The sequence below is a fragment of the Trematomus bernacchii genome, unplaced genomic scaffold (genome assembly GCF_902827165.1).
Source record: "Trematomus bernacchii unplaced genomic scaffold, fTreBer1.1, whole genome shotgun sequence".
In the NCBI taxonomy this organism is placed as follows: Eukaryota; Metazoa; Chordata; class Actinopteri; order Perciformes; family Nototheniidae; genus Trematomus; species Trematomus bernacchii.
In genome coordinates, this window is record NW_022987705.1 from 3063117 (window position 1) to 3084715 (window position 21599).

General features: G+C 43.3%; 1 protein-coding gene across 6 annotated transcripts in view; it reads right to left on the reverse strand.

Annotated features, from left to right (window-relative positions):
- Positions 1-21599, reverse strand: part of zmp:0000001168 (signal-induced proliferation-associated protein 1) — a 36983-nt gene that overhangs the window by 8403 nt on the left and 6981 nt on the right. For 4 of the 6 annotated variants that reach the window (XM_034139857.1, XM_034139858.1, XM_034139853.1 and 1 more), the window contains exons 2-13: positions 11431-13034; positions 10608-10732; positions 10343-10531; positions 9410-9584; positions 8994-9097; positions 7695-7852; positions 6762-7368; positions 5710-5984; positions 3934-4353; positions 2875-3001; positions 2659-2782; positions 967-1065 (exon numbers count right to left, since the gene is read on the reverse strand). In XM_034139857.1, the coding sequence (XP_033995748.1) occupies positions 967-1065; positions 2659-2782; positions 2875-3001; positions 3934-4353; positions 5710-5984; positions 6762-7368; positions 7695-7852; positions 8994-9097; positions 9410-9584; positions 10343-10531; positions 10608-10732; positions 11431-12532 (3505 nt within the window). In that variant the 5' untranslated portion in view covers positions 12533-13034. Of the gene's footprint in view, positions 1-966; positions 1066-2658; positions 2783-2874; positions 3002-3933; positions 4354-5709; positions 5985-6761; positions 7369-7694; positions 7853-8993; positions 9098-9409; positions 9585-10342; positions 10532-10607; positions 10733-11430; positions 13035-13687; positions 13890-16569; positions 16707-21599 lie in introns of those variants that run through there. The other 2 variants (XM_034139856.1, XM_034139855.1) reach the window with 2 other exon arrangements.

Here is a 21599-nt window from a genome sequence, read left to right on the forward strand (position 1 = left end):
GAGAGGCGAAGTCCCTCCCTTTCCGGGGGACCTCCATGGGACCTTATTTAGGAAAAAGTATGTATTGAAGTCAAAGGAGAGAGAAAGATTATCTTTCGATTCCGTTTGAATTGTGCCACGAATTACACATATGATGTTTGTCAATTTAAAAGATAATTTTGCAAGTCAAAAAAATAAAAATGTGTCGTAAAACTGTGAAGTAACACTTTTTTTTGTGTGAAACCGCTCAATGACCTACATCTCCCGTCTCGCACCACACACCTAGACGGCCGTCACGTTGGCACATTTCACTTCTTTCTTTCAGAATGAGGCGGAAAGTATTAAAAGAGGTGAAAATCACTACAAGTCTGGGCATGTTGAGAGCTGTACATACACACAAGGGGAGTTAGTCGGTTCCGTAAGAGCCAGCATGCGGGACCGGGATTCTGGGATTTGTAGTCTTTCTAGTTGCGTATTTTTCATAGTCTTATATTTCAACAGTTTTACGACAAACTGTGACTTTTTTGACATGGAAATGATTTTTTAAGATTGACAAACATCATATGTGTAATTCGTGGCACAATTCAAACGGGATCGAAAGATAATCTTTCTCTCTCCATTGACTTCAATACATAATTTTTCCGAAATAAGGTCCCATGGGTCGGAAGTAGATGGGCGGGACTTCGCCTCTCTATTGGGCCAAATTTGACCTCGAGTCACCCAAAACAATGCTGATGGGCCTTCCCAGACCCGAACACCAAATTATCCACTTTTTTTTTTTAGAGACCTTCAGACTTGGCAGAAATGGTCAAAATCAGTTTTGTAGTGTTTATAAAGCTGTTGTGGAGGATATCATGAAGCCTTGTTCCGATAAAAAAAACTAGAGCGTAGTTATTATATAATTTTAACTTGAAACGGGTCACGGGAGACCCGAACACAACATAAGGGTTAAGGTAAGTGAGGTGATCAATATCTCCAGTTCCTCACCCTCTCGGGACAGAGCCTCCAGGATGCTGCGGCAGGCGGTTGCCAGGTCTGCGATGGACTGCCACTCCTCCTCCGTGGACTCTGTCGTCTCTGAGAGAACTGAGAGAGAGAGAGGAGGAGATGTGTCACGCTTTCTAATTAAACAAACCTGAGTGAAGCAAATACAACACAGCAGGGACGATACAGTGGCACCGCAGACTTTAATCAGCTGTTCTACAATAACAAAGAGCCACCACTGGGGGATGCTGCTGTGTTAGAGCTGGTCACAAACAGGGGCAGAATACAGAGGGGGGGGAGGGGGAGGAAATGTTATAATGCCTGCAGACTTTATAAGACTTTTATTTGATATATTATATTGGCAATATAATGTTCTACCTTTTGGCTGCTACTTTGATACCTATGTTCACTTATAATGCTGCTACTTATTTTCTACCATGGAAGTGTACTTATTTGATTTGAATACTTATCTTATTTATTTTAGCTTTTTATTTTGCACTGTCCCTTTGCTGTGAAAATGTAAATGTCCCCGCTGTGGGACAGATAAAGGATTTCTGATTCTGATTTACATCACTTTAAAAATAATTTAATACAGCTTACCAAAATGAAGTAGATTGAAGTAAAAATGTAAGATCATGACCCAAATTGAATTTGAATTTAGTTGTGCTGTGATTTCAACCATCTGTCTGTCTATCATTTTAAAGTGTTTTTGTACTATTAATCTCTTGTCTTATTCTGTAGGAGGGGGGGGGGGGGGGGGGGGGTTAACAAAAATTGACAACTTGCACACCTGTTTTTTATTTGTCCTTGAAACTGTATGTGTTGTTTAAGAAAAAGGAAAATAAAGTTAAAAAATAAATTTAAAAAATAACATCATTTTTTGTAAATATCTGCAAATCTAATCCTTCATTTAAATTGCTCCTTTTTTCTAGATCTATGTAGGCCTTTGCTCTGATGGTTTTGCATAAGCGAGGACTTCCTGTGAAAGAACGCAATGTAAAACAATCAGAGGCGGCCCCCGCACAAAATCAGATGAGAGGACGAGCCAGCGTGCTCTTATGGCGACTAAATGATGAGTCTCAGGGTCTCAGCGGAGGCAGAGCAGATGGTGGAAGAGGGGCTCCTTGATTTGGGGCTGCCTAAAACTCCACCTCCCATCTGTCCCCCTTTTATCCCAGCCCTGGCAGGGGGTGGCAGCAGAGCAGGGGTGATATTAGATTAGCGGAATAGGGGGCAGCGGGGATGAAAGAGGAGGGACAAAGGGGGGATGCAGTGGGAGAGGGCAGGGAGCATAATGAAGAGAGGGGTTTAAATCTGGAAAAAAGGGACTCAAATCAGGCGGGGATGATTCGCTAACATGTGTAATTGTTCCATTTTGGCTTTATAGGAGCAGTCAGCTGTCTGAGAAGGGAGCTTTGTTTTAAGTGCATGATCAGGGTCACATAACAATGCTCTTTGTCTCCTAATTCAAGATTCAAGGCTTTTATTGTCATGTGTACAGTGTAGATATATCAATGGAAATCTTAGGTCACAGGCTCCTCCAGCAGTGCAACACAATATAACAGATAAAACAGATAAAATAGTGCAAGTCTAACAGTCTTATGGCCTGTGTGTATTACACATGTATTAATTGATGTAACATGCCATTCCTTTTGTTAATAAGATTTGTGATGTACATTAGCAGGAAGTACTTACTCTTGGTGATGGAGTTATGAAGACTTAGGGCTCGTGAATTTCTTTCGGCGCGGTCTAAACACGACAGGCGGGTCGACGAGTCACTCACCGAAGCTTTGTCATCGCCAAACTCAGCGGCCATGAACTGAAGACAGAAGATATAAAGGGGAGAGGACACTGTCAGAGAGGGGAGGGGGAGAGAAATCACTCAGATGTCCTCTCGTCTCCGTCCCTCACCTGCTCGTCCTCCAGGGGAACTTTGGGTTTGACAGCCAGGATCAGATCAGGCGTGGCGTCCCTCAGCTCGCCGTCGTTCTCGTAGATGTGGCGTTCCCCCTTCAGCCCCACGTTGTCGTACACGTGCCTGACAAGGTGGTGGAGGTGGTGATGGGGGGAAAAAAACACAAAGCAAATCTGCTGTTGATGCTTCGTGACATTTTGTTTTCATCCAATCCAGAGGACAAAGCAGAAACTGGAGCACTTAGACAAGTAATCTCCGACATGGCTTAGATTTAGGCCTGATTGATGTTTGCTACGCTACACTCACAAAATCATCTATCAAAAATATCATATCTGATGCAGTTTGGGGTCAAAATATTCTGTTCTGCTTTGCGGGAAAAAGCATTTTAATATTATCCTCATGAATATTTCCTTTATGCACAACTTCCTCTTCAATCTCTTGTGGCTTTTTCAGAGACCTGATGAGAAATGATTTGTTCGACAGATACAAATATGTTAAGCTGTTTTAAAATATGACTTTATCTCTCTTCTTGGAGCTTAAAACTTCAGTTCGACTGCCAGATAAGGACCTTGATACTTAAGAGGATGAGGAAATAGTGAACAGAGACCATAATATAAGTGATTGGTTAATAGAAATGTGTTTTTTGTTGTTGCTGCCAACCATTAATGGTCTGGACAAAAAGATAATCGATACTGATGAGCTGGATTTATACTGTGCAACCGTTAAAAAGTTACACAGAAGAGTAAAAACAACATATCAATGGAAAAAGGATAATTGAAGTGAAATGTTCTAATGTAAAGCATCATTCTCAAATGTTTGCATTAGGTTAAAATGTTCAGGCAGAGTGACACATCCCTCTGTGTCCTTTCTCCATGCCTTGTCCTTCGCAGGAAAAGTGACGCACCGAGTGAGATTGAATTGTGATGAGTCAGCCTCAGTTTCAGGATATGTTCGGCCATGCTTGACGATTTAAAAGCACTTTTACCTGATGGTCTCACAGTGTAACTACAAAGATTAAAACATCTTGTTATGTCTATTATCTCTCCCCCACTTACCTATCACACGTGTCGGTGTACGAGCAGCTGCGTGTGAGATGTGAGACGCCTCCTTCTTGGCTCTGATTGGCCGGCTGGTCCTGCAGGGAAGTGGCTCGTAACAGAGGGAGGCTGGGGGGTGTGAGGAGCGACCCGGGACTTCTCTCACTTTGCCCTTCATCACACGACCGCCCTACGTCCTCTTCGTCCTCCACCTTCACCTCTGTCACATCCGCTTCAATGACCTCACTCGCCTTCAGCGTATCCTCTTTCACTTCCTCTTCCTCCTCCTCCTCTTCCTCCTCCTCCTCCTCCTCCTCCCCCTCTGCTTCCACCTCTTCCTCTTCCCTCTCGTCCAGCACCCAGGCCTCTCCGGACTGATCCTCTCCGGGTTTACACTCCGCGTCCTTGATGGCCTTCTGGTAGAGCTCGGAGAAACTTCTGCAGCACACAAAAACAACAACAAGCTGAGTAAGAAGAGAGTCATCACGCCTCGTCCAGCTTCTCATCGCACTATTTAGTCATCTCGAAGCCAAAAACAAATACGAGGCGTGGAAACAAGTGCTATATTTGTCTATTTTATTCCCTTGGAGATTACAGAGCAACACTTCCTATCAAGACGTTTTTGTGCTTTGTTGTTACAGAACAAGCATATCAGGACTCAAACATAAATGAAGCGGTAGGATCCTCTGAGGATGCGGCTGCTGCCAACTTTGAAACGCCGCTCTGAAGCGAAGCGCTCGGTCCACAGCTGCTTCTTGCCCTCCCTCTGATTTCAGTTTAATGACAAGTGTGCTGTTTACATTGGGACCGACTGTGCCAGTGTGATTAACGATGATTAGAGGGATTGATTGGTTGTCAGACAGCTGGTGTGACACTGACTGCGGGCCGTCATCAGTGACCCTGGAGTGACACCTCTCCTGCTTTACTGAACTTACTACTAGCCCCCTCCTCCTTATTTGTCTACCTCTCTCTCACCCTCTCACTGGGACTACTCTCTGCTTTCTGGAGCATTCTGTATATGAACCCTTTCATTGGAAAAAATGCTGCTCCAAAAACAAGTTAAACTATAATGAAAACAAGCTGTTTTTACTTGAAATAAGTACAAAAATCTGCCAATAGAACAAGTGAAAATGTGCTTGGTAAGGTTTCTTGAAATAAGACAGGATATTTAGATAAACCAGATCTTGTAATTAGCTGGGAGAACTCATTTTGAACTATATTTGACCAGAATCAGGAAATGTTGTGTTACAATATGAGCCGCAAATGCTCAAAGGTGTTCTGTTATCTGATGTTAGTTGGTGATTTTCTGATAAATATGTAAACAAATATGTGTTTCATCTGAGATACAACTCAAAATAAGATTTTTTGACTCAACAAGATGATGCATTGTCTAAAAAAAAGACCTGACATCTCACTGCAGTGTTACTTCTGAAGTTATTATGTCTTGTATCAGGTGTAAAGAGATATTCTGACTAGATATTAGACAAATATACTTTGGATTTCGTGTTTTTGTAGTGTTCTAAACACAGATGAAATGCACGCTAAAGGGTCATTGAAAATGTTTTCTCTCACTGATTGTGCTGTTATGTTAAAAAAAAAATTGTTTGTTTTTCATGTATTGTCTCTTGATATCTGTCTATGTTGATGTTACACATGGAGCTGCTGTGATGCAAGTCAAATGTCAGACTTGATCTCGCCAATAAAGTATTATCGTATCGTATCGTATTCTCTGTGTCTGTTGACCCCAAAGTGCCCTTGTTAGAGTTCCCTCTCCTTATCCTCAACCTCACCCACCTGCGAGGCTTGCCGTTCTCGTCCGGAGGGATGACGGTGATGTGGATCTTGTGTGCCGTGCGGAGCAGCCGGACCCTCTCGTCGGGGCTCAGGTGAACCAGCGAGTGTCCGCAGAGCCGCACCACGCGGGCCCACAGCTGCAGGCCTCCGCTCTCAGCGTAACAGAACCGCTGTAGCTCCGTCACAAAGCCCTCCTCGTTCATCAGGAAGCCGGGCTGCCCCACCCCGTCGCGCAGGGGCGTGACCTCAAGAGCCTCACAGCCCCGCGTCACCAGCTGTGGATGAGCATAAGAAGGGAAAGGAATCAGAAATATGTATACCTTTTAAAGCAAAACATTAAAGATCTCCTATCATGCTATTTTTAGGCATATATTATGGCTCTCAGATATATACAAATATATAAAAAACATGTCTATGATGTGTTTTGCTCAAAATACCAAACAGATCACCCATTCTAGCCATGCCTCATATCGCTCTATTTCAGCCCTGTTAGAGAAGTGCTGATTCTGGGTCCTTAGCTTTAAAAAAACAAAAAAAGAGGGGGGGGGGAGCTTATGCCTGCTCAGAATTCTACCGAGATACTCAGCTAAATGCTGCCGTGATGAAACGCCATATCATGTTCACAACCACATCAAGGATTATTTCTGAAACAGTATGGAGCGGGTTTACCACAAGGTACCTTTTTATATCCTTTTTACACATACACTCACCAGTGTTAGCTCTCAGTGTTAGCGATGCTTGCTAATGTAAACAAAGACCATATTACGTCCAAAACACGTTGCGCATTGTTTCTGATAACAACGTTTCTGATAGGGCCGTGGACGTAAAGCCAGCCCACATTTCCGATATGACGTCATATCGGACGCAAATCTGGATCTGCTCCGTTTTTCCCCCGGTTTTTGAGATTTGGGTACGGAGGAAAAGAGAGAGGGTTTTGTTTTCTGGCACTTTGTGAGTCTCCTGACACACCGGGTACACATTTATGTATAAAAGACATAGAAAAGTGAATTTTGCATGATAGGAGACCTTAAAATCCGAGCACAATCACCCACCTCTAGCCTCTGCACCACCTCTCGTATGTCCTCCGCCTGGCTCTCCATCACACTGATTGACACTGACTCCCCACGCTCGTAGAAGATATCCAAGTAGGGCCCCCCCTGCTTAGTCTCTGTCACCGCCTTCCAGCCGATGACATCTCGACAGGAGCAGTTGAACACCACCCTGCGCGTGCACCTCTCAATGAGCACCACGGACTCAGCGGAGACCCCGAGCAGACAGGGCAGTCTGTGCTCCCCCGCCTCCGTTTCATACCCGCTGTTGACCATCACGGCCCACACCAGCGCCCCCGCACTGTGCAGCTCCGCCCCTTTGGCGCCCTTCAGCTTGTCCTTGCGCTTTCCTCCCAGAGAGAGCAGGGGGAACTTGGTGGAGGAGTCGATGGGCGTGGTGGTCACATAGTTTTCTGCCAGGTCCTTCAGGTATTCCTGCCGCGTGCGGGTGGCCATGGAGCGGAACTTCTCCGACTTCTCTGCAGCGTTTTCAGCGTTCACCGCCTTGGCCAGGAGGAAGTCTCTGAAGGCGGAGGAGCGAGGGAATCGTGCGCCCTTAGGGAACAGGGGGCCAAATAACGGCATGTCTTTAGAGCGTGTCACAGCCACCCTGAGAGGGAGAGAGGGAAAGAGGAGTGACAGAGTAAGAGACTGGGTGCAGCAAGATCGATCAACGTCTTGTTCTGGAGGGCTTCACTGGTGTGAAGTGCTCTCTAGAATTACAAACATCTACAGTGAACCTGCTGCAGGGGAGCACAGATCTGTGTCCTGAGCTGCCCCACAAGTGCTATAATGTATTCAACGTGTGAAAGAGAGCACATAGTAACAACAATCCCAACGTTGGAGCCCACTGGCTGGAAATGATTTTATTGATATGTCAGCCTGTAATACGAGGGAATGGTATTTTTGGGGTGTGAAAGGGTGTTTTTAACAGACCTGTAATAGGTGTTGTCAGTGCACGGCTCATGAACCTGGATGATGATAAAGACATGTTGGAAATGGGAGCGGATGGTCTTTGGCGTGAACGGCAGCGCACCCGGCTCCTGGAACACGATCGTCACGATGTCGTTACCGACGTGTCGCTTCCTCAGCAACTGGAGAGTAAAAACACAGAGAGAGAGAGAGACAGTTATTAAACCATTAAGAGAGAGTCGTTATAGTAAAGTGAGATGAGCCATATAAAGGTGACACAGTTTGACGTGTTTTATATATCGAGATTCAGCAAAACAAGGTTTTAAGAAGGATTTTAAGAGATAATCTTAGTAGGGGAAGCAGACCTTCTTTCATTTCTTTAATTCTGGTGTGCAACAACAATTACATTATTATTGGATATCATGTATTTATCAAGCAATTTAAATGGTTAAATGTAATGTTTTAATATAATGCATTGTTGGATGCAGTGTTCATGTTGTAGCAACAGTATTTACTGTATGTAGTGTAAACATTTGTTTATGCATTTTCCTTGAATACAGAGGGGGAGTAGTTGCAAAGGAATTAATGAGCATTAACTAACACTAATGTGCATCCATACACAAAAATCAAACAAATCAATGCTTAAATAAAGGCTTGATTGGGAAAATAGTTGTTGTAAAATAAAAATAAATAAAAATAAGTTTCAATATATAGGTTTCAATATTTTTTAAATAGGCTTGCATGACCATGTGATCACAACTCAAATCGAAACCATACTGTACTTAGAAAAATACAGAATTGTGTAACTAAAAGTTCCTTTATTGCACATTTTGTATGACAAAGTAAAAAATAGAACTGAAAAAAAAACCTTACCTAAAAGCGGACAGTTTGTGGAGTAATCTCAGGGCTTTGTCACTACCATGATTTGTTTTATTTAAACCTTTAATCTATATAAGCATGTCATGTCCAGTGTCTTTTGTAATTACATCCAACAGCCTTAAACCGCACATAAAGAAATAACGTCAGCTGTGAGGCGACTGTGAAACCCTTCCTGGTGGGAGTGAACACTGGGGGGCAGGATTTTTATGTCATGCTTTTTACAGAATAAAGAAAATGTTTTAAGAATTAAGAAGAACATGACAGTGTGAACAGAGATTGGTATTGAAAGGTTATACCAAGACTGATTTTTTATTTTTACGAATAAGCAGTGAAGCAAAAGTAATTCCGTGAATTCTAAGCGATGAAATTGGTATTGAAGATACACAAAAGGCAGGAGGAGGGAATCAAATCTCTGGTGAAATATATATGGGTTTTATTTTGTACCTGTTGTGTGTTGTTGGATGTGTAGGGCAGCATCGTGGACACATGGAACATAATCTCATAGTCCTGGTAGCGCGTGTAGAGGGAGTGTGTCCCAGTTGAGTCCGCTACACAAGGACAACACACACAGAAAAACACATCACACATCGAAACAGACATTGGTCAAAATCAGTCCGCGTCTCTGATTGAACGAGTCAAACTCTCCGTCTCATTTGCTGTTCACTGAGTGGAGAACAGCTCTGAGATAGCAGCAGTGACTATGCTGTTTTGCAGGCATTACTCAGATTACATGTGTCTAGATAGGGGTTATCTCATGCTTTCAGCGGGGCACTGATGCCCTTCGGATAATGATCCTGCGACAAGGTGAGATACAGCCAATACGTGTGGGTGTGTGGTGTGATTTTTTTTCATCAGCTCACTCTTGTTGTCCAGTTGAGCTCGGTATTTCTCCCAACCCTTCAGCCGCACGCGCTCCCCGAGCAGGTCCAGGAACTCTTCGAACGCCGGGCCCGAGCTCTCGTTGTTGTACATGTCTTCCTCCGAGCTCTGCCCCGCGCGGCAGTACATCACCCCGACCTTACGCTGGAAATTCAGCTGCGTGAAGAAGACAGAGAAGTAGAGTTTATAATTACCCTGCCGAGACCTTTCATCTGATAGGGCATATTGATCATTTGACATCTTACTCGCAGCTCAGAAAGCTTGTCTGGAAGAATGTACGCTGTGAAATGTTATACTCCTGCACAGCACACATTACACTAATAAACCTATTAATCCCCTTTCATATTAATGCGAGAGTTCAGGCTGCAAAATGCTTCAAACTGAGAGTTTATTTAAAGAAGTTGTTCAGTCCTATTGTGAAGTAATTAACCTGAAAGGTGAAGCAGGTGTGGGTTTAAATGGTTAATTCTGCAATTAAATTTAAAGGGATATCAAAAATTAATTGTATTTTAGTGGTATAGGACTTAAATGACTATGTGATAAACAGAAAGTAGTGTATGTATTTAATTAGTCTGTCTTAGATGTCAATTGAGAACAACAGAAAAACTGTCGAATTGAAAAATACGGACGGATTTAACCTTAAGGAACAAAATTAAATTGAGGGGAAAAAAGTCGTTCTGTGTACGACTACACAAACATATTGAGCCCTTTATATAATGGAAAACGTTTTAATGTTGAAAAGGTGTCAGGGTGGCACATTTGAAATCTTAACACACCTGATTGATCACTGTGGAGACTTCAGAGTGTCAGCTTTTCCAAAATAATGTTTGAGTCTGACCTTTGTCACTATCCGATGTCCTGGAAAGCTCTCTGTCTGACACATCTTTGGCGTCAGCAGACGTATCCGTACTCACCCCCTGTTCGTCCAGCTTCAGCAGGGTGTCCCGGACCTTGGGGGAGTTTGAGGCCAAGCGAAGGCAGTGCAGGTTCAGTTCAGGCATGATGAACTCCAGCAGCCTCTTTGGAGACAAGCCCCGAGGGGTGGTGTGACGCGCGGCAGAAGGCACGGACTCCTCGAAGATGGATCCTCGCAGCGTCTTCATCTGAGGAGAGTCATCACATGCAGTCAGATCGATTTAACACACACTGAACTCTGAGGACAGAAGAGCGCCGGCTTACCTCTGTGGTGCGAAAGATGATTCGGTAATTGTACTGAGCTCCGCTGGATCCATCTTTCTCCTCCCGACGGAAACTGATGGCCACTGGACCGAGGCGATCGTCCATCCCGAAGAAATTCTGGTGTTCTGCGATCACAATACAATCATACGTGTATAAACACAACTGTGTCAGATCTGAAGCTCATAGAGCACTGTTTGACAATTACTAGAGTGCAGAGGGGGGTTGAATCTTATATTTTATTTAGATCCTCCCCAGAGTTATGAATATTTTCTTTGAACCCTCCTCTTAATGGCAACACCCTCCCCCCTAATATATTCACTATTTCATTCATTCCTTTATTTATACTCAGGAGAATATTGAGGGGCAATCCCCACTTACTATTCGAGTCAATTACAAAAGAAACAAGGAAATAAACAAACAATATTCAACACCATTATAACAATAATGAAAGCCAACATGTGATAACAGAAGATGTTTTTGATAGATACGATGGATTTTTAAACATATCAATTATAATACTGTATGCAAAAAAATAGTACTGGGCAATTACGGCTGTATCTAAAAAATTATATTTATATTTATAACCATGTCCTTTTTCTGACCTCCTCTCTCCTTCTATTTTTTACACAGTCCATAAATGGTAATATAAGATTTTCTTCTTTTGAACATTTGCAAAATAAATGCTCTGATTTATAATTTTTAAAAGTGATAACAGCACCCTCTGTGTACTTCCACTTTTGTTAAGCTAGATAGATATTAAGTAGTATTCCTCCTTTCCATTGCCTAAACAGAACCAGCAGGAATTGAACTTCACTACACGTACCTTTCATGTAGAAGTATTTGCGATAGTAATGGGCTCCCAGGTCTGCGTGCTCTATAAAGTAGTTGCTCTTCCCCTGCTGTTGCACGTGACTCTCTCTGGGCTCCTCCAGGACCGACACTGCATCGTTGGGGGTCCTCAGGCAGAGCCCCCTCCTCTCCTGGGACTGGTCCAGCCCCACCTGCTCCTCTCCGCCCGTCTCATTGCGGAAGTGTGGGCAGCTGAGCAGGAGTTCGTTATCGTTGCCGTCGCCTTCGTCCAGCAGCAGCGACTGCTCGGGGTCGTCTGCGTTGACCCCGTTGCCCCCCCCTCCCTGCGCGGGCGAGGACGGGTTGGCCTGGGACAGGGGGCGCAGCTGGGAGGCGGCCGAAGCCCCCGAGGTGATGTTCTTTTTCCGTCCGATGCTGTCTCTGTTCATGGCCGCCTCGGTGAGGTCAAACAGGATGCTTTGGACATCATAGTGGGCGAAGTTCCTCACCCAGGCCCCGCCCCCGATGTTATCAAAGGGACCCGGTTGAGGGATATGGGGGGGTTTGGCCTTCTTACTTAGACCTTCAGGCTTTGGAGGCTTGGGGGGTTTTGGGGAGTCCCCTAAAGACCCAATCAGACCCCGAAAGAATCCATCCGGCTCTGGAGGGTTGCCCTGCAGTCCCAAAAGCAAGAAAGGGTCTTTGAAGCGCAGGGCGTTCGGACTCAGGGGCCCCTGATCGTCTGTGCTCAGCTCCTGAATTTGAGTCTGTCTCTCCAGTGAGGACAGGCTGCCGTATTCCCTGTGTAGCAGCACCCCCCCATCCCCCTGAGCCCCCGCACCCACCTTCTCACCAACCACCCGGGCTGTTTTCCCCCCTGCCTTCCCTGAGGAGTCCAGGTCTCCCAGGGTGACGTCGCTGTTACTCCTCTGCATGATGTGGCCCCGGCCCACCGACCTCAGCGTCAGCCCCACGCGGCTCGGAGTCAGGCTTTCTCCGTCAACTACATCGGTCTCTCTCCTCGGAGGCCACTCCACTACGCCTGCCTCACGCTTGGGGTCAAAGTTGACGGTGGCAATAGGCGGCCGCATGTTCTGCCGGCGGAACTTGCGGATGAAGAGGTCGTCTGACTGCATGGTGCCTGAGAAATACACACCAGTCCAACAATCGTTTTCCCCACTCTGCTCCAGAGCGTTCTGCTCCTCCAGGAAAATGTCTGTCCTGTTCTCTATGGTGCTGGTATGAAACAGGAGCGATTAAAAAACCCCACAAATAAGCTTCTCATTCGCACAAATTACAATCTTTTAACTTTTTCCACCCTTGGGCTCTCATAGACGTGTCTGTGAGAGGCCACACTTTGTAATGACAAGTCAACAAGTTCTTAAGTGCAAATGAAGAAGATGGAGGAGAATATGCAGCTGTGTCTGTTGCGAGACCCCGACCCATGAATCAGTCCTTGTCCTGGAGAGCAGATGCGTGTTTTGGTGGTGCTCCAGTTGGGGGTTTCTCATTCCTGCAGCGTAAGGATGAGAGGATCATCGCCCGAGTCCTCTGTATCTGAGAGACTCTTTTAACCCTTCTAACATGGCGACCATTCAACTGCACTCTTCAGTGCCTGCTGCTTCCCTTTTGGTGCACCTGTAGAAAAACACAGAGAAACATCTTTATAAACTTCATCTTTCCAATCGTTCACCCACACTGCCACTATCTTAATCGACAGCTTTATACTCAACCCTGAGCAGCTTGTGAGTGAGCACACAGAAACACTGAGAGGAGGGAATTGGCTTTGATAAACAAGTATTGAATTTTAACAATAAAGCAGCAGGTAGGTCTGACGCGCTGTATTGTTGAGTAATGCCTTGTTTTCTTTCATTATTATTCTTTCCTTTACACACTTCCCGTTCCAAAAGTTTCCTAAAATAGTTCCATAGCAGACTTAATGCTCACCACGTCGCCCTGCACACGCTCACAATAGACACAGTATTAACACAGGGGGGGGGGCTTCCTGGCCCTCTGACACTCTGCCAACATTCGAGAAGTACAAGTAAACTGTCTCTCACCCTCACATACGTTCACACCAACACACGCAGCTTTGTTAGTTCACTTCTGCACCAGTAGTTAAGAGTACAACCACAGAAATATTGATACCAATACAGTATTTCAGATCAGCTGTTATTCATCATTTTGAGTCATTTAAAGCAACAGTTTTGCCCTAAAGAGAATCCGCCGGTGCACTTCCCTTTTTTAAGCAATAATATAGTTTATAATTCCTTGTTTTGACTGCAACTCACCAACAATGTGGGTTTTGTTTCAGCCGGTTCCTGTTATCATTCGTTGCAGATGGCCCCGTCTTTGACAAAACTGACGTCAATCGACTCAAGTTGAAATCAAGGTGCGAGGCTTCTTCCTGTCTAGCGTTTTCACATGCATCTCCTCTCTCACGCTTGCAGCCTAAAGAGCAGGTGCAGTGGTGCAGAGCTGCTACCAGAACAGCTTCACACACACACACACACACACACACACACACACACACACACACACACACACACACACACACACACACACACACACACACACACACACACACACACACACACACACACACACACACACACACACACTATAGGAAGTCACAAGAAATCTTTGTTTCCCTTCCTTGCTTTCTCTCACTATCTCCCCAGTTCCTCACAGTTAGACAATCTTTCAGCGGACATTTCTATAAGGCTGCAACCAAAATATGGCTGTAACGCATCAAAGGTTATGCGTAGTTCTATGAGTGCATCATGAAATGCTTATGTGCGTAGTTATGTTACCATTCGTACCTTGTAGAAGCTATCTCTGACACGGTTAGCAGGAAGTGTTTCTCGCTGCTGATTTTGCTCGTGTCTCTTTAAGGTCTTTGTTTTATTCTGAAGTGGATAATGTCTGCTTTTTAAAACGTGGAAAAGAAAGGCTTTTATTATGCTCGTGACACGTTATTGTTCTATATTGTCTGATGCAACATTTGATCATTTTCAGCATTGTCTTCTGCGGCTCTATTCTATAACAAAAGCCTGAGCTGTGTGACATCAATATTTAAAAGTCTCCATTGAATGGGCAAACAAAAACATGTTTATAAGTAATATTTCATTCAATATAAAAACGCCTACAATCTCTCAAAAAGCTTTAGGTGTAAAGTATTTTATCGGAAAGCTTAATCAAAGTAGGGGCTGGGAAGGTGTAGTTTTATTTTGTCATAACTGTCAAAATGTGCAAATACTGCCATTTGTTGTAGCTTGTGCTTATGTGCAAGCAGATACAATGAGTGTCAAACGATCATATAGATAGATATAGTGTTACAAATAGTGGTTGTACATTATTCAACAATAAGTGTGACATTTTACTCCAATAAACTTTAATTCATGTGTCTGATCGAACATGATGCGTTATTATTTTGTTAGCTTGAAATGATACAGACAAGGAGAGCAATACAAAATGTGATAACCGTTTTTTAACATCTCTTACTAGTCCAGGCTTCTCTTGAATCTGACAATTCAAGAGATTTCGGCCATGTTTGGTTCCCTATCTGAGACACTGGGTCACATAGACGCCTCTGTGCACTTCCTGCATCGTGCCAGGGATGCGGACATTAAAACCCCGCTCATGTATATTCCTGGGAGCCTTTGAATGTTCTCAAACATCATTACCCATGTGGGCACAAATGATGTTTGTCTACGCCTTTCTGCAATCATTAGGTGCAGCCTCATCTGCATGTTTTCCTTGAAAAGGTGCGAGCAATCAATTTTCCTGCTGTCTCTAAGTGGGAGTGTTGATTATTGGCAGCATTTTATATTTTTGAAAGGAATCGCAGATTACCTTCATGTTGTTCCAACAGCAAACTGAACTTCAAGAAACACTCGCACTCTCCACCAATACTTGGACCCTTATCACTCACTCCCTTTGTGTAAATCACATACTGCTGAGCTTCTTTAAACCCCCGACCCACAAATCAGTCCTTGTTTCCATAGCAACCGGTATAGTGCCACCCTTTTTCAATGTGGTATCCAGTCGAACAATGCTATAAAGCTCACTAAGAGGGGAATAAGCCCCCTACCAAACAAACTCAACACTTATGATATATAAACTACGACAACAGAGACAATATTTGAGTCTTGTCATGGTGGTGGTTGACTAAACAAATATTTTAGAGAGTGTAAACATGTTGTCTCCATAGATATACTGGTTCTGCAGTGGCAAAAGAAGATGATAGGCACATATAAAATAAACAGATGGACATTTTAATTGTACAAAAACATAAAAAAGCTGGCACTTCACCAGGAAACACATGAGCATGTTATATTTTAGCTATGCTACTAGCATGCCTCTAGGGATGGTCTAATTAGTTAATGTTAGCATGCTAATGCGCTAAACTACAATATATAACAGGGAGAAGGTTATAACCTGCTTTACATCAGCATGTTAGTTTTGCCTTTGTGAGCATGTCTGCATGCTGATGTTAGTATTTAGCTCAAAGCACAGCTGTGCCTGAGGTTAGCTTCACAGAGCTGCTAGCGTGACTGCAGACTCTGATAGTGTGTAACAAGAGCACAGTGTATTCAGCACTAACCATGTTCCTTTAGTGTTAAATCATAATCTACACATGAAGCATATCTCTGTGAAAAGCCAACAGTATGCCAGAACCTCCATAACACAGCCAAATTACATTAGCTACCTTTCTTAATATGACACAGTGAGCTGTTCGACACCAGTGATATAAATTGGCTGCCTAAAAACCTCTTAATGTGAAAAATAGTTTAAAACTTTTAGTTTTTAATGAGCTGTAGCTCCTTAGAACCTGGTGCTGACTGAGAAACGGGGATATTATACAATACTTGTAGAAAAAAGAAAATAGTGTTTCAGATGTGGAATATTTTTTAGGTTTTAGGAATGAATTGTAACCAGCTTTGAAGAGGAGCCAAACAGAACTTGGATCACCAAATCATTTGAATGATTCACATTTACATAATCTGTCCGGTGTTTTAGCATCTATCTGTTACAGCGATATTCAGTTATATTGCATCTAGGTTTTACCACTGCAGTGATGGTAATAAACACATTCCCTTTGATTGAAGCATATAAACAGAAAATGTTACTTTGTGTGAAGAAGCCAAACGATTTAAAAACATTTTCTTACCATTATTGATATGTCACTTCTTCAATCAGATCTTTAGACTTTAAAATCCACATGAACACCAGATCACGTCGACACTGACCTTTCTTTGAATAGGAAGTGTCCTCTGACTGCGTTACCTCTACAGAGAAGTGTGTGATATACCTCATATAGAAGTACAAAGTGAAGAGGAACTGTTGTGTTATGTCCCTGCCCCCGCAAGTTTCAGCTCAATCTATTACAGGGAACTCAGTGTCTGTTCTCTGTTTTCTGCTGCATGTATTAGCCTGACAACTTAAATGTCATTGCATATCCTCCTAATGCAAAAGCAGTGAATCAGTGAAGCTAATTTTAGATCCTAAAATTGCTAAAAATAAAACCACATCAATTATTGATCACTACCATAATGTTTTTCGCAGGGTAGTCTTACAAGTCTGGCTTTGACAAAACCCTAATACGATCATAAAAGGATAATTTTGTACCAGCAGGACTGACAAAGTGGCAATAAAAAGAGAACTTGAGGATATTATAAAAGCTTTAGTCAATAAACAGCAACAGGAAGCTCTTTCCACAGCTTTTAATACAGCTGAATGTTCTCTGATAATACAAGTGTATCACTTTTGCTGTGGTTATAATGGAGTAGCTGCATCTCACTGGTTTGAAAACTGATTCCAAACCGGACATAACTTCAGTCTTGATCCCTCTAAATACTTCTGGCATGTTGAACTTAAAATAAACCTGTGCAGTAACATATTTTTTAATACAACTTAAAATAACTAATTATGGTGCAGTTACATTGTTTTTTGACAAAATAAGTATATCATTCTAAATCAGAGAAGCAGGTCAATGCCCGTAGAAAAATCACTGATATCTATTTTCATCATATCTGGTAGCAACAACTACCGGATCTCCTATAAAAATAAAGCAATTACTCTATACAGTTATAGTTATAGCTCTCGCCCACGTTTGCAGTAAAAGCTCTTTTCTCAATGTCAGTCAGCGCAGCAGTTGATGAAAACCGTGCATGACCTCTGATGCTCCCTGAGCCACAACTGTACCGCCACATCAACAGAAATGTGACCCTTCACTAGGCAGGGACCACTTACACGCTTTGTATTGAATGTTTCTGAGGAGGGACTGCACAGAATTTGATTTGCTGACTTTTTGGCATGACTTAAATCTCCATCATCTGGTTGTTTTTGACATACACGTTCATTGATATTACCATATGTTTCCACAGCCTATAGAAACAAATCTCCTGCCTTTAATCCACAGTGAAGCACATTCACCACATGAATCCAATCATGGATTATATTGTGACATGCATTCATATGGTCAGACTATTTCAATGACAACTGTTATGTTAGACTAGAAATGTTCTTACCATTACTGATATGCAACGTCTGTGCGGTGCTGTCTTCTTTTTTTCTCTCTTTTGCCACAGGATCAGTCAATAAGAGATGACCCAGACATGCAGCTGATGCTCTCCAGGATTGTTTTTAAAGATTTGGAGCGTTCACTACTAAAACACTTGGGAAAACGCTGCCCTTCGAAGATCCTCTCGCAGTACCAGCGCCATCTCCGTCCCAGAGAAACTCAATAATGCATGTGCACAGCAGTGTTTAATCCTGCGTCTCAGAGCTTAGAGCTATGTTAGCAGCCAGTGGACAGCAATCATGCCAGTATTGCGCTCACATGCTCCGGATAAACAAGACTTTATTTTAGTGCCGAAATATTCAATTTGTTTTTCTGCTGAGCTCAAGGTGAAATTAAACCGTGGAGCTGCATCATTTTATCTGCTTTTAGGGATTATATCTATGTTGCTTCCGTTGTTTTTGTTGCACCGGATTCACTTTAAAGGGCTTTTACTGCCCGGGGTTGATGTTCGGTTAAACTGATGACAGCGAATGAGGTCCACTTCCATAGCAAATCCAGGACAAGGTTAATGGGCCTCTGGTGTACAGTATCAGGACACAAACTGAAGTCAGCGGAGAGTTTGCATCGTTTTGGGGAAGTCAGGGTCGCTTGACTTATTTTGCACTCGCTCATGCAAGTCTGCGTCCTGTCAAACAGGAAGAGATGACTGACTTTTGGACCCTGAGAGGATGCGTGTCGTCATCGTTTCTACTCAACACTTCCACACCTATGGCTGCCCCGCTGCAGCATGAATGAGAAGCTTTCTGTCAACTTAGCCTCAGCCTGGTGCTTTGAAATATCTAACGCTGAAAGAGAGATGGCGTGCTGATAAAGACAATTGAGATTGGATCTGTTTTTCTCTTCAGGTGAACAGGCGGAAATCGGCTTAAGAGCTTAGCAGCAATTAGATGTGATCAGTGACAAATGTTGTGCGCTTACTGCAGCCTTATCAACTCTATCACATCGTTGCAGCAACTGTGCAGACTGGCAACCTTATGTCGTTGTTCTCTTTCTCTAAGAATTGAGGACTAAAGATGTGAAATGCACCTCATGCCTCTACGTATTTGGCAAGCGGTCTTTCAAAGCAGGTCACTGTTCGAGATGGAGAAACTGGCAAAGCGAGGTTACTGCACCTCAATGACTATCTAACCAGGCGGGTAAACGTCCACTATCTGGATGTCAGCTGCTGTAGTGTCGCTGTCTATCTTTGTAGTTAAAAGCTGCCCTGCCGATTCTTAACCACAAGGTCTAAATCATCTCCTAATAGTGATTGATTTGGGGAAATTTAAAGCCAGGCTCAGTCTCACTCTCATGTATTGATCCCACACAACCCTGTTACTTTTGGGATCGGGTTGCATCGCTGCTCTGCTGCCGATGTGTCACACTGAACTGACTGCAAAGCTTTTAGGAAAGTAAACATGTATTAATGTGGCTGGATCTGAGAATGAGTTCATTTTGAATGCACAGCGTTTGCTCTAGGCATCCTCAATGTACCCCAGCTAACCCCTCCCTCCACCACACTGCGGACAGTGAACTGGGCCAAGTCCAGAGGCTGCTAAGTGGATGGTACTGCAGCACTCTCTTTTTTCCTACAAGTTTGATCTCCTCTTATTTATTCAGCCAATTTACAAACGGCAGTCTAAACTATTGGTCCCCAAAGACACTTAGACTTAGCAACCTGTGCTCAACGGGCCAATTTAAACAAAAGAAGATAACTGTCAAGGTGGCATGAAAAAGAGCAGGTTTTCAAAAGGATTTATATTATTGTGAGCAATGTTTTGCAGACTGACACTCCAGCCAAGTATGACTCTAACCCACAATTTGATCCTGTCATTGATAATCATTCGTTTCCCCGCATGCGAGCACTTCTCCACACGTTGCCTTAAATTGGACACATGTATCATCACTTCTACTTTGAGTTCTGGGCCTCATGACGTTTTCACAACACTTCAAGGTGATACTGACAGATAGCAAAATAGAAAGTTACGTCATTTGAAGAAGTTGTGGTTATTTCCTTCACATATGCCAACTCAGGCATAACAACTTATATAAATATAAAGCGAACCATGTTTCTCTTCTCAGTTTAGCTACAGCATATTGAAGCTAATCGGATCTTTTAGGGTTAAGGTTTTCCCTTCAAATAGCTGTCCAAAAAAAGGGATACTTACTTTACTATTTCAAAGAAGTGGCATAATAAGCTCCTAAAAGTCTGGAGTAGAAAATATTTCAATGAATGGAAATGTGAAAGGATCAATCAGCGAAAAAGAGTCAGTAAAATGCTTGTCTTTGTGGGCATCAGTGCTGCTGTATAACACTGTTGTTATGGTTGTATTTGGAGGTCAAAGCTCCCTCTGGGCTCCACAGCAGGATAAAGCATCATCTCCTCACAATCAAATACCTTTTCAAGGAGAGCTGTCCTACTTTAAATGTGTCCTTCAAAAATTGAAAATAAAGTCTTCTGCCTTATGAATTATTAATGAGGCTGGGCGAAAGGGGCCGAGGGTTACTATGACGTTAATAATTCATTGGCTGGATGCTCCCTTGTCCACTCTCGGACCGTCTGGGATGCACACGCAGACGCACATAAAGACTTGTTATGACTTATATCCACGTCTGTGTCTGACTTCCTTGTGCACGTGTGCCTCACGTCTTACAGTAAACCGATATTGTTGAGGTCATGTACCGGCGCCTGGTCCAGTTTCAGTTCTTTTTTGGGGCTTTTTTTTGTCAAGATACAAGGTTTTTAATAATAAAACAGTTTGCTATAGTAGATGACTGGCACACTGTCACTGGGTGCCTGAGCAGCACATGTGAATGATTCACAAATCTGAGCATGTAGACACTATTTTGTATTATGTTTTACTCATGGGTCATGCATGATCAGTGACCCTACCCCTTTTGGTAAATACAAAGAGGAAGTATTCTCAGAAACGCTCCGTCAATAGTATTAATACCTTACTTCCTCTTGTAATAAATAGTACAACAGAAAACTGATGCACCTTCAAATGCAAATTTAAGCACCATTGTTTCGAACAAAACCTACGTGCTGTTTTGCAACCAAAAAAGAACCTAACTCTATTGTTTGACGGGCTATTTGCCATGACATCAACAGTGTGTGCTGGCGGAGCACTGCCACTTCCTGTGTGTCTGGAAATACACCTTGTGGCCGGCTATGTGTGTGACGGAGGGGCAGGCAGAGAGATTTGAGGCCTAAATAGGAGATATTTGAGTACATGTGTGTTTTTGTGTGCCTTTGCTGATTCTACAAAAGCCTTATAGATGAAGCACAAGGTCCACACAGTGACAGGAAGAGCAGCTGTCCCTCTTTGACCGTGCTGTGTGTGTGTGTGTGTGTGTGTGTGTGTGTGTGTGTGTGTGTGTGGTGTGTGTGTGTGTGTGTGTGTGTGTGTGTGTGTGTGTGTGTGTGTGTGTGTGTGTGTGTGTGTGTGTGTGTGTGTGTGAGACAGGGAAAGGAACTGACTCTCAGCTTCATGACTGCGTCTATTATGTTGAGACAGGGTTCACTGTAGCTCCTCCGTCATCAGTGCAACCAGCTCTGAGGCAAAGGATGGGAGATATTGCTTTAATAGCTGTTACCCTACCTCGTGTACTTTCAGAGGAAGAGCCGCTGACCTCCT